At 49.2% G+C, this 24,943-nt stretch overlaps 2 protein-coding genes across 2 annotated transcripts; both read left to right on the plus strand.

The window, feature by feature from the left end:
- Window positions 1–6,097: 6,097 nt before the first annotated feature.
- Window positions 6,098–8,143, plus strand: LOC122048091 (proline-rich protein 36-like). Its single transcript, XM_042609695.1, has 4 exons — window positions 6,098–6,205; window positions 6,271–7,056; window positions 7,133–7,525; window positions 7,577–8,143. Exons 1-4 carry the CDS (start codon window positions 6,098–6,100, stop codon window positions 8,141–8,143), a joined length of 1,854 nt encoding a protein of 617 aa, XP_042465629.1.
- Window positions 8,144–9,387: 1,244 nt separating this feature from the next.
- LOC122048092 (translation initiation factor IF-2-like) lies at window positions 9,388–11,121 on the plus strand. Its single transcript, XM_042609696.1, has 4 exons — window positions 9,388–9,520; window positions 9,585–10,010; window positions 10,127–10,396; window positions 10,634–11,121. Exons 1-4 carry the CDS (start codon window positions 9,388–9,390, stop codon window positions 11,119–11,121), a joined length of 1,317 nt encoding a protein of 438 aa, XP_042465630.1.
- Window positions 11,122–24,943: the final 13,822 nt, after the last annotated feature.

A 24,943-nucleotide genomic window follows, 5' to 3' on the forward strand; every position in this document is an offset into this window, starting at 1 on the left:
ATTCAATTGACTAATTAAAAAACCTGAGTCTAACTCAAATGTAAATTAATCCTTAGATGATAACCTAAATCAAAGATGAAATTAACCATCTCACAAAAACTTATAAGGTTTCCTGATTGATAATTTAGAAAATGGTGAGATGAACCTAGGTAAAATTTAGACTTAATCTAATCAATTCGTCAATCTAATCAAATTAATTAATATTAAATCAATTCAATTAATCTAATCAATTTATAAAACTAATCAATTAAGTATTTAATTAATGAATTAATCTATTAAATAACTAAATTAATCTACTAAATAATTAATTAATTCTTAATTAACCCAAATTAATAAAAATATTTGATCCCGTCCGGAGGCTGAGTCGGACGGAGGCTGGTCCAGGTGTCCCGATGGTTGACGGAAGGTTGTAGAAGATGATTCGACCCCCACGGGTGGCTGACGCTGCTGCAGGACCCTGCACACACTCAGACAATCTCCCCCTTCACGTTAGAGACCGAAACCCAGGGAAAAAGTCCCCGGATCAGGCCCTCCGACGCTCAAGTCAGGTCCTTTTTCCCCAGAAAGAACAGAGAGAAGAAGAAGGAAAACAGTTGTGGAAAAAAAAATGACGAGAGAGTGTGTGCGCGTACCTGCATACGAGGGATTTCTCGCCTTTTATGCCTCCCCTTTTTGGAACCTGCCATCCTGTCAGAAAACGTTAGACGCTGGGCTTTGTCGCCTCCTTCCGGACACCTGTCGTGCTGCTATTTGTCATGCAAGCATCTTTCTGTTTAGGAACCTCCGCCTTCGCACATGGGTTTTGTCTTGTAGTGGGAGACAGCTGGCAGGCTACTACTGGTTAGGAGGGCATCTTTTCGTTTTAGGAACCTCCGCTTTTGCCCGCATTGTTGATATGTAATGACTCTCCTTGACGGACCGTTGAGATTCTCCGCACCCGTGCTACTTAGCTCTTCCGAACCATTGTGTCCTGCACCGGCCTGCACCCATGGTTCGCATTTCCGGGCCTCCAACTCGCAGACCTGCAGCCCTAGCTGTCTAGACACAGCTACACTGATCTTCAACCTGCATCCTGCGCTTTGTATTTCCTGGCCCTCAACCGCGGGTCTGTAGTTCGAGTTGCCTCTGCTTAGCTCTGCCGATCCCGACTTGCATCCTGCGCTTTGTACTTCCCGGCCCTCAACCGCAGGTCTGTAGCTCGGGCTGCTTCTGATCAGCTCTTCCGCTTCCGACCCATTGGCCTATACTTCCAGTTCTTTGAATCACAGACCTGTAGCTCGGACTTCCTATGGACAGCCCTGCCGATGCCAACCCGTGACTTGTGTTCCGCCTGACATCTTCCCTCGTCTTCCGACTGCTTTGCCCCCTTGATCGACTAGCCTGCCTGACCTCTGACTATCACACCTGCTTGCCTTTAACCGCCCCGTCAGCCTGTCCATTGACTGCCGCATCACCTTGACTATTGACCACCACGTCCTCTTGACTTTTGACCGCCATATGGCCTTGACTTTTCTAACCCTTTCCTCATGGGCCCCTCCATTACCAACCGTATCACAAGCCTCCCTCACAAGTCTAGTCGAAGGAGGACGACAGTCTGACTGACTAGACCTTCGCACCTCTCTACGACCTCAGCATATCTCTGAGACCTCAGCATATCTCCGTGCTTCTGCCTCAGCACATCTCTGTGACCTCAGCATATCTCTGCGCGCTCTGCTTCCTGCGTCACGCACCAACTTTTGTGTCGCGTCGCCTGGGCTTTCACATCAACCTTTGTGTCGTGTCGTCTGGGATACCATGCCTCCTTAATTGCATCGGCAGTCGCCTGGGGCGCCGTCCCCACGCACTTATTTTGACTCGGGCACCCACCTTCTTTATAAAGAGCCTCACGGTCCCTCTTTTACCCTATCCATCTCCATTCTGGCTCTCCTACTTGCTTTCTTTCTCCCCTTAATATGCATTCTCCTTCCTCTGACGAAGTTGATCAACCGCCCTCCCAAATGCAGATAAATCAGCTCACCTCACTACTTGTCGCGAGAGAACGCGATTTGGAGCGCGTGTCCCAGGATCGGGATCGCCAGAAGGCTGCCCTGCGTTCCATGGAAGATCAGTACCGTCTGGCGAAGCACTGCGTGCATGCGGAAAAGGCGAGGAAAGAGGAATGTCAGGCTAGACTGCAGCGCCAACTTAGCCTCCAAGAATGCTTGACTCAAGAGCATGAGGCGGAGTTATCCCTTCTTCGCACGTGCCTTGACGTCAAGCAAGACACGATCACCCATCAATAGGCGGTCATCGACTCCTTACGTGCAGAGCTGGCACGGGCTCAGAACGCCCCTGAGTCTCCCGACGGGTCTTCACGTGGAAGTGCTCATTCTCCATGGCCAATCCCTTCCACGAGTTAAAGCTGGTCTGGGGGATAGTTGTCTCAGTGGCTCCTTTTCCATACGGCGTTCCTGCTTGTGGCCTTGGCTGTATCGCCTTCTTATTGGACTGTGCTGTAGTGCTTGTACATCTGTCTCCTTCTGACATGGTCTTTCCTGCTCAATTTTCATCTAGCAAGTGTTTTTTAGAAACTAGTCCGTATGTAAGAGTCAAGAATTGCTTCATCTTTCCTTTTCACGTGTGAATTTGGGATAATAAAACCGACATAGAGCTTCAGACTTAAAACTGTAATGAACGCGCAAAACCTAATTTCGTAGTTAATACTGACGCTCTAGGAGTAGGGTAGATGACTTTCCGCATCCTTTGCCCTGCGTATTTGCTGCATATTTGAAATTTGCGTAAAGTAAAGCCAGATGTAGCTGACCTGATTATGGAAAACGCTCCGCTCAAGGTGAGGCACATCCCTCAGAAAGGTAGTCAGGTATAGGCACCGAGCTCGCTTATGATTTTCGCAGAGGAGTTGATTTTTGATCCCCGCGTGGGGGCCGACCTGAAAGGTCGTTGGGCGTGAGGACAGAGCTCACTTTCGATTCTCGCATGGGAGCCGACCTGAAAGGTCGTTGGGCGTGAGAGCAGAGCTCACTTATAACTCGCACTGAGGCGAGAGTCTGGGGCTACCGACCTGAAAGGTCGTTGGGCGTGAGCGCAGAGCTCACTTTTAATTCTCGCATGGGAGCCGACCTGAAAGGTCGTTGGGCGTGAGAGCAGAGCTCACTTATAACTCGCACTGAGGCGAGAGTCTGGGACTACCGACCTGGAAGGTCGTTGGGCGTGAGCACAGGGCTCACTTTCGATTCTCGCATGGGAGCCGACCTGAAAGGTCGTTGGGCGTGAGAGCAGAGCTCACTTATAACTCGCACTGAGGCGAGAGTCTGGGGCTACCGACCTGAAAGGTCGTTGGGCGTGAGCGCAGAGCTCACTTTTAATTCTCGCATGGGAGCCGACCTGAAAGGTCGTTGGGCGTGAGAGCAGAGCTCACTTATAACTCGCACTGAGGCGAGAGTCTGGGGCTACCGACCTGAAAGGTCGTTGGGCACAGGGCTCACTTTCGATTCTCGCATGGGAGCCGACCGAAGGTCGTTGGGCGTGAGAGCAGAGCTCACTTATAACTCTACCGAGGCGAAATCTGGGGCTACCAACATGAAAGGTCGTTGTGAGCGCAGAGCTCACTTTAATTCTCGCATGGGACCTGAAAGGTCGTTGGGCGAGAGAGCAAAGCTCACTTATAACTCGTGACCGAGGCAAGAGTCTGGGGTACCGACCGACAGTTGGGCGTGAGCATGTGGCTCACTTATAATTCTAGATGGGAGCCGACCAAAGGTCGCTGGGCGTGAGCAGAGCTCACTTATAACTCGACCGAGGCAAGAGTTCTGGGGCCACCGACCGAAGGTGGGCGTGAGCACATGGCTCACTTATAATTCTCGCATGGGAGCCGACCTGAAAGGTCGTTGGGCGTGAGAGCAGAGCTCACTTATAACTCGCGTTGAGGCGAGAGTCTGGGGCTACCGACCTGAAAGGTCGTGCACAAGGCTCACTTATAATTCTCGATGGGAGCCGACCGAAGGTCGTTGGGCGTGAGAGCGAGCTCACTTATAACCTGCACCGAGGCGAGAATCTGGAACACCGTTGGGCGTGAGCATAGGGCTCACTTATAATTCTCGCATGGGAGCCAACCTGAAAGTCGTTGGGCGTGAGAGCAGAGCTCACTTATAACTCACACTGAGGCGAGAGTCTGGGGCTACCGACCTGAAAGGTCGTTGGGCGTGAGCACAGGGCTCACTTATAATTCTCGCATGGGAGCCGACCTGAAAGGTCGTTGGGTGTGAGAGCAGAGCTCACTTATAACTCGCACTGAGGCGAGAGTTTGGGGCTACCGACCTGAAAGGTCGTTGGGCGTGAGCACAGGGCTCACTTATAATTCTCGCATGGGAGCCGACCTGAAAGGTCGTTGGGCGTGAGACCAGAGCTCACTTATAACTCGCACTGTGGCGAGAGTCTGGGATTACTCCGGTCCGAGTCCGGTGGCGATGGCGTTGATCCAAGACTAGTAATAATACTCCGGTCCGAGACCAGTGGCGATGGCGCTGGTCCGAGACCAGTAATAATACTCCGGTCCGAGACCGGTGGCGATGACGCTAGTCCGAGACCAGTAATAATACTTCGGTCCGAGACCGGTGACGATGGCGTTGGTCCGAGACCAGTAATAATACTCCGGTCCGAGACCGGTGGCGATGGCGCTGGTCCGAGACCAGTAATAATACTCCAAACAACACAGGCCTAGATGTACTCCCTTCATCCGTCCTGCCTGCGCCACTCCTCTTGCTTTAGTTAATCTGGTAGCTATTGCTAGCTTTGGCCTTACTCATTTACGTTGCGTCTTTTCCTGCAATTGCATCACGCACGGTATAGAATTAAGAATAAGAGAGGGAGCGTAAAAACCTTACTCCACTCTTGGTCCACAACGCCCTTGCATCTTATAATGACTCCGCAGTTCTCGTGACACACCTGGTCAACTGCTCGGATCAGGGCTACCTATGCAGAGCTGCTTGCTCGATCGAGGAACATCCCCACAGACTTGCTTGCTACTTTTCTGGTCTGGCAATCGCTTCCACTACCCCGTCTTACCTGCGACCCTTTTGAATTGCTTGGCTTCTGCAGCTTCATGACTTCCCGCCTAGCCTCGAGCTTTTCACGAAGAATGCTTCTTTTTTGAGGCCACACCCCTTCATGATTACCTTGCCTTGTCGATCTTTAATGCGTTTCTTCTCGCGATGACACCTGTCCGGCGCCTTTACTGCGCACGCCTCCTGACGCCAGCATCTGACCCCCTCTTGCACCCTTTGGTGCTTGTTTCTCATCCGACGGCGTTGAGGCACGTTACCCCAAAAAGATATTCGGCTCAACTCTCGATGTTTCCTAGGAATGAATGGGCTTTATAAACCCTAAAGGTAGTCCGCTTTCCTTACCCCGATGCTTCGCCATCCTCCTCCCTTTGTTTGCGGCCGTTTCTAGCAGTGCAGCTCCTCGTCTTCCTGCTTGCGCCTGACCTGTGACCCTTCTTATCTTCATCCCCCTTGCCTGCTTGCTCTCCACAGCCATGGATGGTAAGGACCCCTCCTGGTATTTACACTACATCTCTAATTTAGACCATCACGACCTGTCTTCATTGCTATCCCACTTGGGGCTAGACGCCACATATGAGCTTCGCCTTCCCGCGACAGACGAACATCCTTCTTCTCCCCCCGAAGAGTTTATCACAGTCTTTAAGGATCAGGTCGTAGGCGGTCTTCGCTTCCCGTTACATCCCTTTCTCTCTGAGTTGAGTCAGTATTGCAGGATTGGTATCTCTCAATTTGCCCCTAATGTGTTCCGAGCGGTCTGCGGAACCGTCATCTTGTGCCGCATTTACCAAATTCCCTTGACCGCCAGACTATTCCATCACTTTTATTCCTTCCGGCGAGCCGAAGCGGGGGTATTCAATGTTCAGGCTAAGCCGGGCCATAGGTTTTTTGATGACCTACCTTCTTCCAATAAAGGCTGGAGGTCTCGCTTTTTCTTCCTCAAGCCCCCCGTCCCCTTAGCCGGGCCTTCCCAATGGCGCCCCCTCCTCGCTTCGGACTTCCCTTCGCATGTCCATGAACCTGCCTGCTCCGCTGCTATGGCTAAGCTGAAAGGTGTCGTTGTTCGCCTGTCTGTGCTGATGCTGGAAGGCATCCTGCATGTTTTGGCCTTAGTCCTGTCCCCACCGAAATTGGAGCTCCTTTTGGTAAGTCATTATCTTTTGTATATCGCTCTTCGCTAACCGAGGTGCTTTTTTTCTTATTTTTGTAGTGGCTGCCATCCGCGGTGGCCGTTCTACAAGCTCTGAATGAGGAGCTAACACAGGGTCTACCTTCTGCTCCCGCTGTCGCCGCCGGGCCGCAACTTTCGGAACCCCGGCCTTCTGATGCGGAGGAGGCTCCGATGCTTGTTGAGCCACATGCACTTAATCCAGCGGACTCAGCCCTGCCTTGCACCTCTGACCAACCTACGACCGAGCCATCGCCTGCAGAACAAGTGACTTCTCTTCCTCCGACTATGAAGCTGCGCCTGACACGCAAGGGCAAACGGACGGCCCCAGTCACTGCAACTTCTCCTCCACCTACTCGCCGTCAACGTGTATTGAGCATCTCTTCTCCCACCAGGTCCTCGGACATGAGCTTGCCCCAGGAGACAAGCATGGCCCGGGAGAAGGCCTCTGATCCGGAGGTGACAGACCAGCCCTCGGACCTGCCCGCTCCACTGCCCATTCAGAGTACATTGCCTGTTCCGCCCTTGTCCCCTGACGATCAGCCCCTGGGCTTACCGATGCCCTCCGCGTCTCCTCTCATCGCGCCTCCGAGCTCAGCCATGCCGCTTCCGAACCTGCCCTCTACAGACCCAGCCTTTGAAGCGTCATGGCGGCTCCCTTCGGAGATCGATCTGGCCTACACGCCCGCTGCCGATTCGTCGTCCATCTTCGGCACGGTTGATTTCTATGGGGACCTGGCCATCTCCTGGCAATTAGCCAGTGACCAGTTCTGGGAGAGTCGTTCCCCCATGGGGGAGTTTGATCAAATTGCTCGTTCTCTGGTGGCGGTAAGCTTTTTCTCTTCTTTTTCCTGGCGTCCGTGTATCTTTGTAACCCCTTTTCTCTTCTTCCGGCAATTTACAGACCTGCTCCGCGAGTCTGAGCGTCGTGCAACGTGCGGCCGAGCTTCAGCGAGAGAACGCGGCACTCAAGGCACGTCTTCAGGAACTGGAGCACCCTGCGGCCTCCTCCGCTCCTCCCGAGCCTTCTCTGGGAAGCTTGGATGCTTATCTGCGCGCCGCCGGGGAGTCGACGGCCTCTGCTCGGGCTATTTCCCATGCTGCCTTCGATAAACTTCAACAGTTGGAGGCGGCTTTGAAGGCGAGTGAGTCTTCCTGGGCTTCTAAAGCGGCTTGGCATCAAGCGACAATTTCTGAACTGAAAGCCAAAGAGGCAGAGCTGCTCTCCCAATCGGAGGAGCTGACGCTGCTACGGCAAGGTCAAGAGCTCTTGCAGATGGGTTTGGCCGATGCCCAGGTCCTGGCTAGTGCTGCCGCTGGCCGGGAAACAACTATTCGGACTCAATAGGAAGTGTGCCAAGCCACCCTCCAATCCCTACAAGCAGAGTTATCGAAGGCCCAGGAAGCGGTGTCTCAGGGCCAGAGCGATTTGTCCTTGGCCCGCGTCGAAGCTGAGGAGAATCGGAACAGTTTGGAGGTGTACCGGGCTGGCGAATCAGAGCGGCTAAAGGCGTACAGACTGGCCTACGTTCGCTCTTCCTTCTTTCTCCATAAGCTGGGACGCTGGATGGTCTTGTTGCTCTGTCATGGGGCCGCTGGTGGGGTCAGACAAGCCTTTGAGCAGGGTTTCCTACGCTCGGCACCTCCCGCCACGTTCTTGGACACAGCTCGCCTGACCAGAGAATTGCCGCAGGACACCTTCCCTTCTTTTGAAGCGGATGAGGGACTTTTCCTCTTGGAGGCTTCTCCACCTGCGGCCGATCCAGCTCTCGGGGATATCTCTGCCCAGGCCCCTTCCGTTGCTGCATCTGACATGTCTGTTGATCCTGCATCTCCCGACACAACACCAGCCGACCCCGGGCTCCTTCCTTCGGCTTCCGTTGACTCAGTACCTTCTCCCCCGGATGTAGTATGATGAGTGATGCACTACCATATTCTCCTTCTATGTGTTGGTGCCGAACCTTCTGTGCTTGTAATTATTGGTATGGTCGTTTTGAACTTCGGAAAATTATCTCGCTTCCCCTTTATACATCCTTAGCTTGTTTCTTTCTTTAGTAGGTCGCCTTTGGCCTTGTTAGATCTCCGCTAATCTGTTTGCCTTTGCTTACTCTGCACGCTTTGTTCGACTACGCAGTTCTTCCTCCGATAGCCGCCTTTTATACTATACTTAGCCCGACCAGGGCCAACTTTTACCTCTCATGTCTCTGAAACCTGCTGACCTGCTCTACTCGTCTTCTTGATGGCCCTTCCTTGCACTTTTGTCTTGTTTGGAGCGACTTCGCTAGGGGACGCTTCGTATCTCGCGCCCATGACTTTCCCATAATGCCCCTGGTTATACTCCCGAGGCCCATCGCAGAGCGCTCCTTGTCTATTTCCGCCCTTGTATCCACCATCCGTTGTTGACGTACGAGAATATCCTTCCTCCACCATACCTATAAGTATCCTCTCCTTCCTTCCCTCCTGTTATGCTTCGCCATCTCCGCGGAGTATTCAAACGCCGTCGTCGCCGACTGACTTTCTCCAAGATCACGCCGCACTCCTTCTTTTTTCTCCAGCCCCCTCTCTTCATTTGTTCCTTCTACCTCCTGAGAGAATCTCCCTTGCGATGGCCTCTCCCTCTTGGATTTCCTTGTTGGCGGGACACTTCCCAGGCGCTTCAACTTTCGCTGAGTTGGATTGGGATGACCTACGGTACACTTACGAAATCCCCACTAGGTTTTGCCCCATCATTCCTACTGGCGTGAACTTGTATTTCGACCCTCCGCCTGGTTCGTGTACTTTCTTTACCGAACAATTCGTATCTGGCCTTCGTCTGCCCCTCATCCTTTTTTGTCTGGAGTGTGTCGCTACTTTGGAATTCCCCTAGGTCAGCTAACTCCCAATTCCATAAAGATTCTATGTGGCTTCGTGATACTCTGCGAAGTTTGTGAGGTGTCCTGGTCAGCCCCCCTTCATCATTGCTTCTTCACTCTTGCTCGGCGCGCCGATGGTCTTTTTGATTTCCGAGCCCGTAGCCAAACTGCTTTCTATTCTCTTCTCCCTCCTCCTAGCGCTAACTGGAAGAAAAAGTTCTTTTTTCTATGATTTCCAGAGGAAACAGACTGACCCATGCATTGACAACCTGAGCTGCCTCTGACTCCGACGCTGGACGAATTCCACATGGATCTCCCCTATGCTGCGGCCGCTACTCGAATGGAGGATTGGCGTTTGAATCTGACGAGATTGTTGTCTGAAGACCTACTTTCTTTTTTCAGGCTGAGCCACTCTACCTCCGACACACCGCGCTCCTTAGGTAAGTTCGTGTTGAGTGCCTTCTTTCTGATTACTTTCCCTATAAGAATGACTTCTCGTGGCAGCGCCTTCAGCTGAGGTCTTGCGGCGTGCGTCAGAGGTTCTGCCTCTGCCTCTTGACGACGTGGAAATACTGCGGCGCGGTCGGGCAATTTTGGCTAGGAGGCTACTCCCCCATCACGGATCCGCTTCACTCGGGGCAGCGGCTCAGCCTGCTCCCAGCCCTGCCTCACACGCCACTTCTCCTCCGCCTGCCGCCTCGAGCCGAGGTTGGGGTTGTGATCCAACCGGCCGTCCGGCCAGGCACGTCTTCCGAGGAGCCCGCCGGGCCTCCGAACGTGGTCGTGCAGCTCTTCATCGCGCAGGTCTAAATTCCTCCGACCGGGGCGCCACAAACAGGGTTGCGGCAGCCTCTTCACAGGGCCGACCTCACTCTGATGATTCTGACTCTGATAACCAGCCCCTGCTTTACAGACGGCGCCGAAGAGCAGGTCCGACTTCATCAACGTTTGATTTTGTTCCTTATACTACCACATTGCCCCTTGCTGCCGTCGTGACTGGTTATGACATCACTTCCCTCTTCATTCTTGCTTCCTTCATTTGGCAGCCTCTCCCAACCCCTACAGGGGACGCCCTGCTGCGTTCCGCTCTGCCCCTAGCACCGCAGACGAATACAGCCCAGGCGATCATCAAAACCCTGCGCCAACAGAGCCCGTTCCCGAACAACCTCCTGCTCCTCTTGGTGCTGACGCCGACCCTTCTCAACCTTCCTCCTCCGCCCGCCATCGTTACAGGACCACCATCCCCTCTGAAGCTGCTATAGCTCAGCGGCCTGACGCCCCCACGAGTCTTTTGATGATGAAAGGCTGCCTCGGCAGTTTGTAGGCAGAGAGTATGGATCAAATGGGTGACTCGCCTCCATTAGCCCAGATGGACAGGTTTTCGAAGTCCTGGGCTAAAGTAAGTACTCTTCACCTTATACTGGGTATTGGCTTGTCTTAGCTGAGGGTTATGTCTTCCATCCAGACTCATGCAGAATCTTTGGTGCTGAACCAATCCTTCCACACCCTCCATAATGAGAGCAAAGAACTCCGGGAGAGAGTCTCCTAATTAGAGCTGCAGCTGAACGACCCTGCCCAAGCCAGCTATGCTTTGCGAGTAGAAATCCAAGCCTTAACTAATCAGACCGACCGACAGAGGCGATCCCTGACGCAGGTTAAAAATGAGCTCCGAGCTGTGAGAGAGGAGAGAGCTGCATCTGAGGCGGGGTATCAGCAACAACTAGCCTATCAGGCTCAGGAACTACAGTCCAAGGATACTCTTCTGCAGGAGAGGGGCGAGAGATTGGAGGTGCAGGCAGCCCAACTGGAGACTCAGGCAGCTGAACTGAGGGCTCTGAAGGCAGAACTATCCCAGTCTCGAGCGGCTCTGTCGGGAGTATCCACCGCCTTGACCGTCTATCAAGAAGGAGAGGAGGACCGTTGCCTACGAAGTCGAATGTCCTACCTGACCTCCCCCGAATTTTTGTCCCAGGCTGGGGCACGCTTCTCTGCGACCATACCATACACGGCGGCCGGGGTTATCCGTCAGTTGCACGCGTAGGGCTTCTTGAGCTCCATCCCCCCCGCAGACTTTTTGGATCGCCATCAAATCATTCAAGGCTTTCCAGATGATATTTTTGCTCCTTTCAAATGATCTGTATCAACTTCTTAATCCGATGAAATTTTTACATGTACATATGTATCTTCGAGTTTTGGCTTGACTACCATGCTATCTCTAGCCCCCTCGGCTGCCCTGGCTTACAGCAACGGGGTCGATATCCCTCACACCCGATAGGGCCGTAGGTAGTTAGCACTCCAAGGTCGCTCTAGCTTCCTTCCCTGAGCGTCTTGCAAATAATAGGCCCCTGATGCCAGCTTCTTGATGACTTTGTATGGTCCGTCCCATTGTGGTGCTAGCTTCATCACTTCCCCCAAGGGCTTCACCTGCTTCCAGACTAGGTCTCCTTCTCCGAAGAAATGAGGGATCACCCTTCTATTATAGTTTTGCCTCATTCTATGTCTATAGGCCTCCAACCTGGCAGCTGTTTGTTCACGGATTTCACTGACGAAATCTAGCTCAGCCAGCCGTCGCTCTGCGTTCCCTTCGTCATACATCATTCTTCTCACAGACGGTATCCCGACCTCCAGAGGTACCACTGCTTCATTGCCATATACTAAATGGAAAGGTGTCAGACCTGTACTTTCTCGGGGTGTCGTACGATAGGCCCACAAAATGCTCGGCAGCTCGTCCACCCAACTGCCTCTCGTGTGATCCAGCTTGACTTTGAGCCCCCGCACTATTTCTCAATTGACTACCTCCGTCTGACCATTGCTTTGCGGATGAGCCACCGAAGTGAAGGCCTGAGTTATTCCGAACCCCTTGCACCACTTTTGTATTTTGCGCCCTTGAAATTGTCTGTCATTGTCTGACACCAATTTGTGAGGCAAGCCGAACCTGCAAAAGATATTTTTCCATAAGAACTGGATCACCGCATCTTCGGTGATTCTGGCCAGAGCTTCCGCTTCCACCCACTTAGAGAAGTAATCTACTGCCACCAGCAAGAAACGTCTTTGCCCCGTAGCCATCGGGAATGGTCCCACGATGTCCATGCCCCACTGGTCAAACGGGCAAGACACTGTAGAAGTTCTCAGCAGCTCTGTAGGTCGGTGTGTTAGGTTCTGGTACCTTTGGCACGACAAACAAGTATTCACCAGCTTCTGTGAATCCCTCTGCAAGGTAGGCCAGAAATACCCAGCTAATAGTACTTTCCGAGCTAGCGTTCTTCCACCTGCATGATTGCCACAGCACCCCAAGTGTATCTCCCGCAAGGCCTGGTCTGCGTCTTCCATGTTCAGGCACTTGAGCAAAGGTCTGGAGAAAGACCTTTTATACAGTTGCTCTCCAATCATAATATAAGAATGGGCCTGTCTCCTGAGCATACGTGCCTCTTCTAGGTCGGCGGGTACAAATCCCTGCTGGAGGAAATTTATTATGGGCGCCCTCCAATCAATTACTCCTCCCAGATTATTTTGCAGATCAATCTGAGCTATAAGGAAGGTCTGTGCTATAGATCTGTCCAGTACCCAAGTAGTCAGGGAGCTGGCCATTTTAGCTAGCTTATCCGCTCTTTCGTTTTCAGCCCTGGGAATCTTGGTGACTGTGACCTCTTTAAAATCTTTTCTCATCTTCTCATAGGCTTCCTTGTAAACTTGCATCTTTTCATTGTTTGCTTCGAAATGCCCGACCACCTGCTGAGTTACTAGCTGTGAATCTGAGTATATTACGACTTTGCTTGCCCCCACATGCCGAGCTGCTTGCAGACCCGCCAATAGGGCTTCATACTCTGCCTCATTGTTAGTAGCTCTAAAATTTAGCCGTACAGCCAGCTGCATAATATCTCCCTGCGGAGATATCAGAAGCGCGCCTACACCACTTCCCCGGTGGGTAGCTGACCCATCTACATAAATCTTCCAGACCTCCTCCGAGTCTGCTTGATAAACTTCTGTCAAGAAATCCGCCAGAGCCTGTGCTTTGATCGCGGTTCGGGGCTGATACTGTATATCATATTCCCCTAGCTCGGTCGCCCATTTGATAAGCCGACCCGCTACCTCCACCTTGGTGAGAGCTCGGCCCATAGTACTGTTTGTCAGGACGGTGATGGGATGCGCCAGAAAATACGATCGGAGGCGCCGAGCCATTAGAACAAGTCCGTAAACCAACTTTTCTAGGGCCGTATACCGAGACTCAGCCCCCTTCAATAGATGACTGAAAAAATACACTGGCCGTTGTACATTGTCCTGCTCCTTAACCAGCACAGCCCCCACGGCCTCAGGGGTAGCTGACAAGTAGACCCAAAGAGGCTCTCCCACAACAGGCTTAAACAGCGACGGTAAGGATTCCAGGTATTGTTTTAGCTCCTCCAAGGCCTGTGTGCACTCCTCCGTCCACTGAAACTTGGCTGCCTTCCTGAGCACTTTGAAGAAGGGCGCCGCTCGATCTGCAGATCTGGAGATAAATCGGGATAGTGCTGTTATCCGGCCGACCAGCTTCTGTGTTTTCTTCAGATTCTGAGGGATCTGCATGTCACGAAGTGCTTGAACCTTCTCAGGATTGGCTTCTATCCCTCGTTCAGTCACCAAGTAGCCCAGAAACTTCCCTCCTCTGGCCCCGAACAGACATTTCAGGGGATTCAGCTTTACCCCATATTGCCTCAGAGTCCCACAGGTTTCTTCTACATCTTTTATCAGACTGGACGCCAGGGGGGACTTGATCAGGATGTCATCAACATAGACTTCTACGTTCCGCCCGATCTGACTCCGAAAAACCTTATCCATCATCCTTTGGTAGGTAGCTCCAGCGTTCCTGAGCCCAAACGGCATGACAGTATAGCAGAAAGTACCATCAGCTGTTATGAAACTAACCTTCTCCTGATCCTCCTTAGCCAGGGGTATCTGATGGTATCCCTGATAAGCGTCCATCATGCATATCCGTTCACAGCCAGCAGTTGAATCCACCACCTGATCGATCCGCGGGAGTGGGTAACAATCTTTGGGGGTGGCTTTGTTGAGGTCGCGAAAGTCTATGCACACCCTCCACTTGTTGTTGGGCTTCTTCACCAATACGACGTTAGAAAGCCAGGACGGGAATTGCACCTCTCGAACATGTCCTGCCTTCCTGAGCTGATCCACTTCAGCCCGGATAATCTTATTTTGGTCGGCGGAGAAGTTTCTCTTCTTCTGCTTGACTGACTTGGCCTCGGGTATAGTATGCAGCTTGTGCTCAGCTACTTCTGGTTTGACCCCGGGCAGTTCTTCCGGGGACCAAGCAAAGACGTCTCTGTTGCGGATCAGGCATTGTATCAGCTCCAACTTTAGCTCCGGCGATAGGTCACTAGCAATGCGAGTGATGCTCTCAGCTCTGTCAGGATACAACTAAATATCTTCGCAGGAGATAGGCTCCTCAGCAATAGGCAAAGGCTCCTCCTGGATGGCATGTACACCGCCATCCTGAGTCCGCCGGCTCTTGCGCGCCTCCACCCGGACCATATCGATGTAGCAGCTTCGAGACACCCTCTGCTCTCCCCTTTCTTCTCTGACCTGCTCGCCAACCGGGAATTTGATCTTTTAATGATAGGTGGAGACAGCAGCTCGGAACTCATGCAGGGCTGGCCTTCCCAGGATGACGTTATAGGAGGAAGGTGAATCCACCACGATGAAGGTGCTCCTCCGGGTGCGCACCAATGGCTCAGTGCCCATGGAGATGGCCAGCTTGATCTGACCCATGGGTTTAACTTCGTTACCTGTGAACCCATACAAGGAAGTGGTTACAGGTTGGAGCTCAGCGGCGTCGATCTGCATCTCCTCGAACGCCGCTTTGAATAAAATGTTGACCGAGCTCCCGGTATCCACAAAGACCCGAGCCACTCGGCTATTAGCAATAACGGCCTTGATTATGAGGACATCGTCGTGGGGCAGTTCCAGACCCTCCAGGTCTTGAGGCCCAAAGCTAATAACAGGGCCGGAGGCCTGCTCGTGTCTGCATCCCACGGCTCCCACATACAGCCGCCGAACGTGTGACTTACGGGCTTGGCCTGAGTCTCCGTCAGTGGGTCCTCTTGAGATCATACCGATCTATTGGTGACATGATTTAGGCGTTTAAAATGAATTAAGCGCCTGTACTTATTTATTATTATTTTTTATTATTATTTTTTATTTTTTATTTTTTATTTTGAAGTATATTATATATATTTATGATTTAAAATTTTAGGATTTAAGAGTTGTTCATACTTCCTTTGATTTATAGTATTCCAAATTAAAAATTTAATATAATTATGAAATATATTATATATATTTAGGATTTAAGACTTTAAAATTTAGGAGTTAGAGTTATAATGAATTTAAGTTAATAATTTTTTTTAATCTTCCTGTTATATATAATAATAATAATAATAATAACATTAAATCTTAAATCTTAAATCTTAAGAGTATTTTGTTAGTTTATTTTATTGGATGATCAACGTCAACAAAACGATTAATATAGTGAAAGTTATTGAATTCTTTGATTTGAACATTGATACGGTGATAAAGAAGCCCACTAAGTGCGGGTTAAAGGACAGAGATAGCAGTCGATATGGAGATCAAAATCAAGATGATCAACGCTAAGATGTCAAAGGGCTTACTTATGATGGCCAAGTGGAGGTCGACTACGATGGCTGATCGGTGCGGACAATGTCCGATCGGCAAGAAGTTTGTTCGAGCCGACCCCCATCCAGCTCAGAACAATAGGCAAGATCGTTAGACGCTCAGTGTAGATCGGCAGAATGCTAAGGTCACCAAAGCGCTTGTTCGAGCGGAAGGAGACAAGCTACTATACCCAGTCACCACAAGGAAGAACAACCAAGGACGACCGAGTGGAGGAGTCCTCGCCTAGCTGCTACCCCGTTTGGTCGAACTGTGGGATCATTGTCATATCTCTCAATGTTGGTGTTGTAACTCTAAGGTGTTTTGATGTGATCAAACAAGTTAAGTTAGGTCCTATTTTGTCTAACCCTTGTGTCTAAGTGTGCAGGAGCTTAGGAACACAGGAAGTCGAGCGGAAGATGCGGTTCGCGAGAAGGACGGCACGGGGGGAGAGCTGACGAACTCGGTGTGTCCGAGGGATGAGGTGACCATGGAAGAGTACACCGGTGGACGAGAAGAACGTACGCGACGTTCGAGGGACGAGAAACCGGGAAGGAAGGCTGCTCGAGGAGACGGCCGAAACTTGGGTTCGGGTGAGCCCATTCCGAATGGCTAAGATCATCCAAGCTAGCGGAGCCGGAGGGAAAGACCCGGAACGAGACGAGCTGAACCGGAGCAGCGGTCCCGAATGAAGAAAGTTAACTTCTGTTGACTTTAGGGCTCCGGGCGCCCGGAACAGCTCGAGGCGCCCGGAACCCTTCTGGGCACTCGGACAGAAGATTTTGACCAGATCGATTCAAACTCGATCTGAACGTTGGGGGATAAAGTTTTATCCCCCCAGGGCTCCCGAACCCTTCAGGGCGCCCAGAACAGTGCTATAAATATAGCGCTGATCTGCACAGTCTATGTAATTCAACTTCTAATCCATTTTCTCTGTGCTCTTCTATTCTGTTGTGCTGTCAACGCTATAAAGAGGCTACTCCGCTAGAGGAAGATCGTCAGACATTGAGCTATACTTTCCTTGGATTAGCAATCCCTTGATTGCAAACCAAGTAACTCTTTTGTGTCTGCTGTTAAGTAGTCTCTGTTCTTTTTTATTACAAGTTTTGTTATCTAGTTAAAAATCCGAGAAAGGGTGTTTTATTTTTCAGGGCAATTCACCCCTCTCCTCTTGCCGGCCTCCAAAGGGACCTACAAGTGGTATCAGAGCAAGGCGCTTCAGGAGGACTAACCGTCGATCGAAGCAATTAGATGACCGGACCAAGCATTGTTCCACCAAAATTCGAGGGGGACTTCGCACACTGGAAGCGTCGTATGGAGTTATTCCTGAAAACTGATTTCGAAATTCGGTTAATTATAAAGTATGAGTTTGTAGCTCCGACGGATCAGAATAGAGAAGTAAAAGAAGAGAGCCAGTGGACAAAGAAGGAGCAGAATGATTCCGTAGCGAACAATCGTGCGGAATATCACCTGCTGAGCGTATTGCCGCCTCAAGAAGTCAACCGCATCGGAATCTACTCTTCGGCCAAAGAACTCTGGGAGAAGTTCCTGGAGCTTCACGAAGGAACATCTGAAGCCAAGCTAGCAAGAAGAGACATCCTTCGGAACAGACTGACGAACATCCGTCTGGAAAAAGGTGAGAAGGTAGCCGATCTACACGCGAAGGTAAAGGAATTGAGTACTGGTCTCGAGAACCTTGGTGAAATGGTAACAAACCGGGACACCATACGCTACGCACTTAATGCGTTTCCCAGAACTCCATAATGAACATCAATCGTCGATGCTTACTATATTTCAAAAGACCTGGGGGTAAGTACTTTAGAAGAATTGTTCTCTACTCTTGAATTACATGAAACCAGGTGTGCAGGGACAACAAAGGAATCAAGCCAGATGATTGCACTAAACACAACCAAAAAGGATGAACCCGAGTCAGATTCAGAAGAGGATCAAGAAGCGTATATGGTAAGAAATTTTTAAAAGTTTTTTAGATCTAATAAATTTAAAGAAGTGAAGAATAAAAAGAATCCAATAAATAGAAAAAGGATGCGTTGCTACTAGTGTCAAAAGAAAGGACACTTAAAAGAAGATTGCCTAGAACTCAAGAAGGACAAAGTCAAGATATCCAAGAAGCACAAGAACCTAAAAGCCACTTGGGACGACACTTCATCATCTGAGTCTGAGATACAAGAATATGTCGGGATAGCACTAATGGCAAGCTATGAAGGGCAAAGTATATCAGAACCCAGGATCGATGAAGGGGGAGCGACCTCAGATGAATCCAGCGAAGCAGGGGGAGAGTCAGACTTCAAGTCTGATATGGTAAGTGAGGTATGTCTCTTACCTCCTGATCCATGTATAAATTAGAAAATAAAAAATAGCAAATTAAAAATTGAAATTTTAGAAACCAAAAGAATTTTGAAAAAATCATGTCTAATAGAGGATTTTGATAAATTGAAACTTGAAAATGAAAAATTAAAAGAAGAAATAGAAAATTTGAAAAAGTCTACCTGTTCAAATATTTCTGCTTTTAAAAATTATAGAGGACTAAATTGGTACTATAGGTTTCACCAAAGTCAAATTAGAAAAATATCAAAAGCCTATGTACCTAGGAAATACTTGATTAACCCTGTAGGTAGGAACCTGTATTGAGTTCCGAAAACATGTTTAACTTGAATTTAAAATTAAACTTAGCATTTTCAGCGTAAAAGTTAAACAGATAGTTTCTTTATGAGGCTTTGTCTAAGGAAGTGATTGTTGTTTTAATAACCAAGAAGGCCTAGTGCCTCGCCATTATTTGGAAGCCAAAATATTGAAATCGAATGTTTAATTAACTTTCTAGAAAAAGTATTAAAGTTAAAATTAAATAATGCTTAAAAGTTTTTAAACATTTGTTTTGAAAATTTTGTTTAACTTAGAAAATGTTTTTGTTGCAAATTTTTTTAAAAAATAAAACAATAATAATAATAATAATAATTTACTTTAAAAATTTTTATGAAAATTTCTTCCAAAGGAAATTTTGAACTATGTTTGAAACTTACATTTTTTATCTTAAATTAAAAATTATGTTTAAAACTTAAAAATTATGTTTTCAAAAACTTGGAAATTTGTTTTTTTTTTTATTTTTTTTATTGCAATTTGCCTTAGAAAAATTTTACTTATGAATTTTTTTTTTTACAAAACTTAAACTTTTGGAAAATTCTCAAATCTACTAACTTTATTTTTTTAAGGTTAGAATTAACATTAGACTTGTTAAAAAGAACCCCATTTTTTATGTGATCAAAGGGGGAGATGTATGTTAAGTCTAGGGAGAGGTGGTATAACTGAAATTTTTTTTGGACTTATTTGCAAACTGAATTGTTTCTGTTGCATTTGTTTACCCTAGCCTAACTTGGGTTGCTCACATCAAAAAGGGGGAGATTGTTAGAATCCCAAGATATTTTGATGTGATGAAACAAGTTAAGTTAGGTCCTGTTTTGTCTAACCCTTGTGTCTAAGTGTGCAGGAGCTTAGGAACACAGGAAGTCGAGCGGAAGACGCGGCTAGTGAGAAGGATGGCACGGGCAGAGAGCTGACGAGCTCAGTGCGTCTGAGGGACGAGGTGACCGCGGAAGAGTACACCGGTGGACGAGAAAAACGTACGCGACGTTCGAGGGACGAGAAACCGGGAAGGAATGCTGCTCGAGGAGAAGGCCGGAACTTGGGTTCGGGTGAGCCCTATTCCGGATGGCCGAGATCACACAAGCTAGCGGAGCCGGAGGGTCCGGAACGAGACGAGCTGAACCAGAGCAGCGGTCCCGGATGAAGAAAGTCAACTTCTGTTGACTTTAGGGCTTCAGGCGCCTAGAACCATTCCGGGCACCCGGATCGAAGATTTTGACTAGATCGAGTCAAACTCGATCTGAACGTTGGGGGATAAAGTTTTATCCCCCAGGGCGGCCGGACCCTTCAGGACACCCCGAACAGTGTTATAAATATAACACTGATCTGCACAGTCTATGTAATTCAACTTGTAATCCATTTTCTCTGTGCTCTTCTATTTTGTTGTGCTGTCAATGCTGTAAAGAGGCTACTCCGCCCAGAGGAGATCATCAGATATTGAGCTATACTTTCCTTGGATTAGCAATCCCCTGATTATAAACCAAGTAACTCTTTTGTGTCTGCTGTTAAGTAGTCTCTGTTCTTTTTTATTACAAGTTTTGTTATCTAGTTAAAAATCCGAGAAAGGGTGTTTTATTTTTCAGGGCAGTTCACCCCTCCCCTCTTGTTGGCCTCTAAAGGGACATACAGTTGGGAGATAGTGCTGCTGACACATGACATGGTCTACGGGCGGATCGTACGGCGGAAGCTTCTACTGTCTTGTTAGGGATATACGTACCCTGTTAAGGTATGATGTCAAATGCACTTTCCTAACAAATTGGAGAATGTGCCCACGCACATTTGGAGAACGTGCCCACGCCTCGAGAAGCACGTACGTCACCCATCAAGGTATTATATAAAGGGAGTCCATATATCGGTGGAGGTATGCATTCTTTACTGTTCACGGCTGTGTCTACTGTTGCTCAATCTTTTCCCTTTTCCGGTCACTGACTTGAGCGTCGGAGGGCCAACGCTAGGGACCCTTCCCTGGCTCGGCACTAACATTTCTTGTATTTGTAGAGCAGAGCGAGGTCTACATCCAGTTAACGCAGCAGCCATATCCCCAGCCAACCATCTCCATAACTTTTTGATAGGATCATATTAGCGCAGTATGTGGGAACGTCGCCTGCATCCGAAATGTGAAAATGGAGGACATTGGATGACTCGCCACGATGACTTTGACAAAGGAGGAGCTAGATGTGCTCATACAAGCTCAAGCGGCTAAATTGGTGGAGCAACAGCAACAGGCACTGGCCGAGCGCTAGATACAAGAGCATGTGGCTTCAGCAGCGGGTCATCAAGCCAGATATGGAGACCGAGCGGATCATGTACCTGTTTGGGAATAGAGTAAGAAGCTGACCAGCACGTATGGAGACACGCCCAATGCGTCGATCCCCTTCCATCGGGCGCTATTCTGCACTCCATTAGAGGAGCTAGGCCGAGCATATTGGGAACGAGGATCCTCTTCGGACGATGCACCCGTTCAGAACGTGAGGAAAGGGAAAACACCAAGGAAGGATGATTCACATGAGCGGATCAATCAACTGTTCTCTCAAGGGATCTTGGATAACCGTCTGCTAGAGCATTACACATCGTTGACGATCGGGGAGTACAATGAAACGACTGATCCGGATGACCATTTGACCAAATTTGATGACACGATCACACTTCATCAGTATACTAATGGGGTGAAGTATCAGATCTTCCTCACGACCCTCTCCGAATCAACGCAACGATGGTTCGAAAGATTGCCGAGCGGATCAATTCATAGCTTCAAAGACTTTCGAGCGGCGTTCTTACATCACTTCGCCAACAACCACTGCTACCAGAAGACGAGTGTTAACTTGTTCGCATTAAAGCAAGGACCCAAGGAGGCATTGACAACCTACATCAAGTGCTTCAACCAGGTGTCCATGGATATTCCATTGGTCTCCTCTGAAATATTGGTGAACGCCTTCGCCCAGGGGCTCACCGAAGGAGAGTTCTTTCGCTCACTCATATGGAGGCCATCAAACGACTTTGACCATATGCTCAGGAGGGCCACGGAGTACATAAACGTGGAAGAGGCCCAAGCAACAAGAAGAAAGGAGGCGCCTGCCGGGCCCGTAGTTGCACCTGATTGGTTACCACCTAGTAGCCATCAACCACCTGATGTGCCATCCGCCTATAATGTTCTATTGGGTCGATCAGCCCTTAACGAGTTCCAAGCGGTGGTGTCCACTTTCTGCTAGAAAATCAAGTTTATAGTGGACAATGAGGTGGGCGAAGTTAAAGGCGATCAACTAGCCGCTCGACGGTGCTACATCGAGATGGTCAGGTCCGAAGCAAGAGCCGCATGGAAAGACCCCGCGCTTGGAAGCGAATGCCATCAGGGAAGAACCTCCCATGCTGGCCTACGAGGAAAATGAAGAAGTCCAGATTCATCCCAGCTGATTGGAGGCCACCACCTTCGTCACCGCTGACCTAACAGAGGAAAGGAAGGGAGAGCTGGTCACTTGCCTTAGGCGAAATCACGATGTATTCACTTGGTCGACCCACGAGCTCCCGAGTATCTCGCTAAGTGTAGCTCAGCACGAGCTTCACGTCCGACCGGACGCTTGGCCGGTTAAACAGCGGAAGAGAGACTTCAGTGCGAAGTCGAACCAGATCATTCAGGGGGAGATAGAAAAACTGCTGGAAGCCGACCACATCCGCAAGGTTTAGTTTCCGAGCTAGCTTGTCAACATCATGTTGGTCTTCAAGCCGGACAACAAATGGTGAGTCTACATCGACTTTCGTAATCTAAACAAGGTTTGCTTGAAAGATTTCTATCTCTTGTCCAGGATAGACTAGATGGTGGACTCCACGGTGGGTTGCAAGCTAATCTGCATGCTCGACGCATACCAAGGTTATCACCAAGTGTCGTTCGCCCGGGAGGATCAAGAGAAGGTTAGCTTTATCACTGCCGACGAAACTTATTGCTACAATGTCATGCCATTCGGATTGAAGAATGCTGACACTACCTATCAGAGACTGATAAATAAGGTGTTCCGAAGGCAGATCAGTCGCAACATGGAGGTATATGTCGATGACATATTAATAAAATCCCTCCAAGCTGCTGACCTTTGTGCAAATATCGAAGAAACTTGCCGAACCTTGAGGGCGTATAGAATCAAGCTGAACCTGAACAAGTGCTTGTTCGGGGCAAAAAGTAGCCGCTTCCTCGAATACATCATCACCGAAGGGGGATCGAGTCGAATCTAAGCAAGGTAAAGGCACTACAAGACATGCCCCGTCCCGTAACTCGAAGGAGTCCCAACTGCTGACTAGGAGGATTACTGTACTATCAAGGTTCATCTCCAAATCGTCCTACCAGAGTCACCCGTTCTTCAAGATACTACGTCGAGTGACTAAGTTTCAGTGGGACGTGGAATGCGACAAGGCATTGGAAGAGGTCAAGAAGTACCTTACCTCCTTGCCTATATAGGCCAAGCCCATCGTTGGCGAGCTATTATGGATTTACTTGTCATCCATTGAGTATGAGGTCTGCTCGACTTTAGTGTGTCAGAATAGCTCCGAGCAACAACATGTATATTTTCTGAGTCATATATTAAAAGATATAGAGTCCTGCTACACCAGTCTTGAAAAATTAGCATACACACTAGTACTCACCGCTCGGAGGTTCCGTCCGTACTTCCTATCACATCTGATCGTCGTGATGACCAATAGCGCCTTGGGGAGAGTCCTTCTTAACCCAGAGGCATCAAGATGGCTGATCAAATGGACAACCAAGCTGAGCGAGTTCGAAATACAATATCAGCCCCGGACGACGATCAAGGCCCAGACCTTAGTTGATTTTGTCACTGAGGTCCAGAAAGCCGAGCTGAACGCTACTTGAAAAATATATGTAGACAGATCGTCCACTCGGCAAGGCAATGAGATTGACATTCTTTTGATTTCACCATGGGAGGACAGGATGCAATTGTTCGTACAACTAAAATATTGGGCTATAAATAATGAAGTCGAGTACGAGGCTCTGATAGCCGGCTTGCAGGTGGCTCGGCATGTCGGAGCTGCAAAACTCTTCATCCACTCGGATTCTCAGCTGGCTGCTCAGCAGTTATTGGGGGCATTCGAAATAAGTAGCTCCTAACTCAGGCTACATGCAGAAGCTTTCGAGAAGTTGAAGGCAAACTTCCAAGAAGTTGTTATACAGAAGATCTCTTGATTAGACAACCAGGTCGCAGACAAGCTGGCTAAGTTAGTCAGTTCATTATCGCTGGTCATAATAAGTCAATCGATTAAGTAGTTCTCATCGGTGGCACACATTGATAGGATGGAAGGAATAACCTTTTCAAGTGACTAGAGAACCCCATTGATAGAGTTTCTCCAATCGGGTAGCACTCTAGCCGATCAGGAAGAAGCTCGCTTGTTGAAAAAGAGGCCCGAGCAGTTCACTCTAATCGACAACCAGCTATATAAAAGAGCTTTCTCAAGACCGTTGCTCAACTGCGTTGGGTCAGAGGACATTGAATATATCTTGAGAGAGGTTCATCAAGGCTCCTACGGAAGTCACCCGGACGACAGATCGCTGGCCGGAAGATTCTGCTGGCAGGATACTTTTGGACCACCTTGCAGTAGATGAAGGCATCCACGGTGTCTTGTCCGTTCGACCAAGGAGGTATGGATATCATTGGGTCATTCCCAATGGCGATCGGTCAACGCAGATTTCTACTTGTCACAGTAGATTACTTCTCAAAGTGAGTGGAGGTCGAGCCGCTAGCCAAGATAATCGAACATATGGTCATTAAGTTCATATGGCAGAATATCCTATGTCGGTTCAACATCCCTCACTGGCTCGTCTCGAATAATGGGAGGTAGTTCGCCGGACGAAGACTCAAGGAGTAGTGCGAGGGCTACGACATTGCTCAGTTTTTCACCTCAGTAGCCTACCCTCAGAGCAACGGCTAGGTGGAAGTCACCAACCGGGAAATCCTTAGGGGTTTACGGGCTCAGCTCGACCATGCTGGAAGCAGCTAGGTCGATGAGCTCTTGAGCGTGTTGTGGGCCCAACGCACCACACTAAGAGAGGCGATTTACATCACACCATTCCATCTTGTGTATGGCGGTGAGGCGGTGGTTCCAGTGGAAGTTGGAGTAGAATTTGATCGGCTGCAGCTCTACGATGATGGAAACGCTGAGCAGAGGCTCATGGAGCTTGACCTGGTGGAAGAAGTGTGGGATAAGGTCATCGTCCGGCTGATGGCGTACAGACAACGCATAAAGCGAAACTATAATCGGAGGGTGATCCCAAGGTCATTCTAGGTCAGCGATCTGGTGTGAAAAGAGTGAAGTCGGTCGGTGACGTCACCAAATTGGAGGCTCCATGGGCATGACCTTTTAAAACCATTCAGAAGCTCCACTCGGGAGTGTACTATTTGCAAGACGAAGATGGAAGAAAGTTTGATCGACCCCGGAGTGTAAACCATCTCTAGCCCTATAGGGTCGGGTGAGAGGTACATGGTTAACTCCTAATGTACTTGTATGAATATATGTCTTGTGGATGCAGGAAGACGACAATGAATAAA

This window comes from Zingiber officinale, chromosome 2B (genome assembly GCF_018446385.1).
Source record: "Zingiber officinale cultivar Zhangliang chromosome 2B, Zo_v1.1, whole genome shotgun sequence".
NCBI classification, from domain to species: Eukaryota; Viridiplantae; Streptophyta; class Magnoliopsida; order Zingiberales; family Zingiberaceae; genus Zingiber; species Zingiber officinale.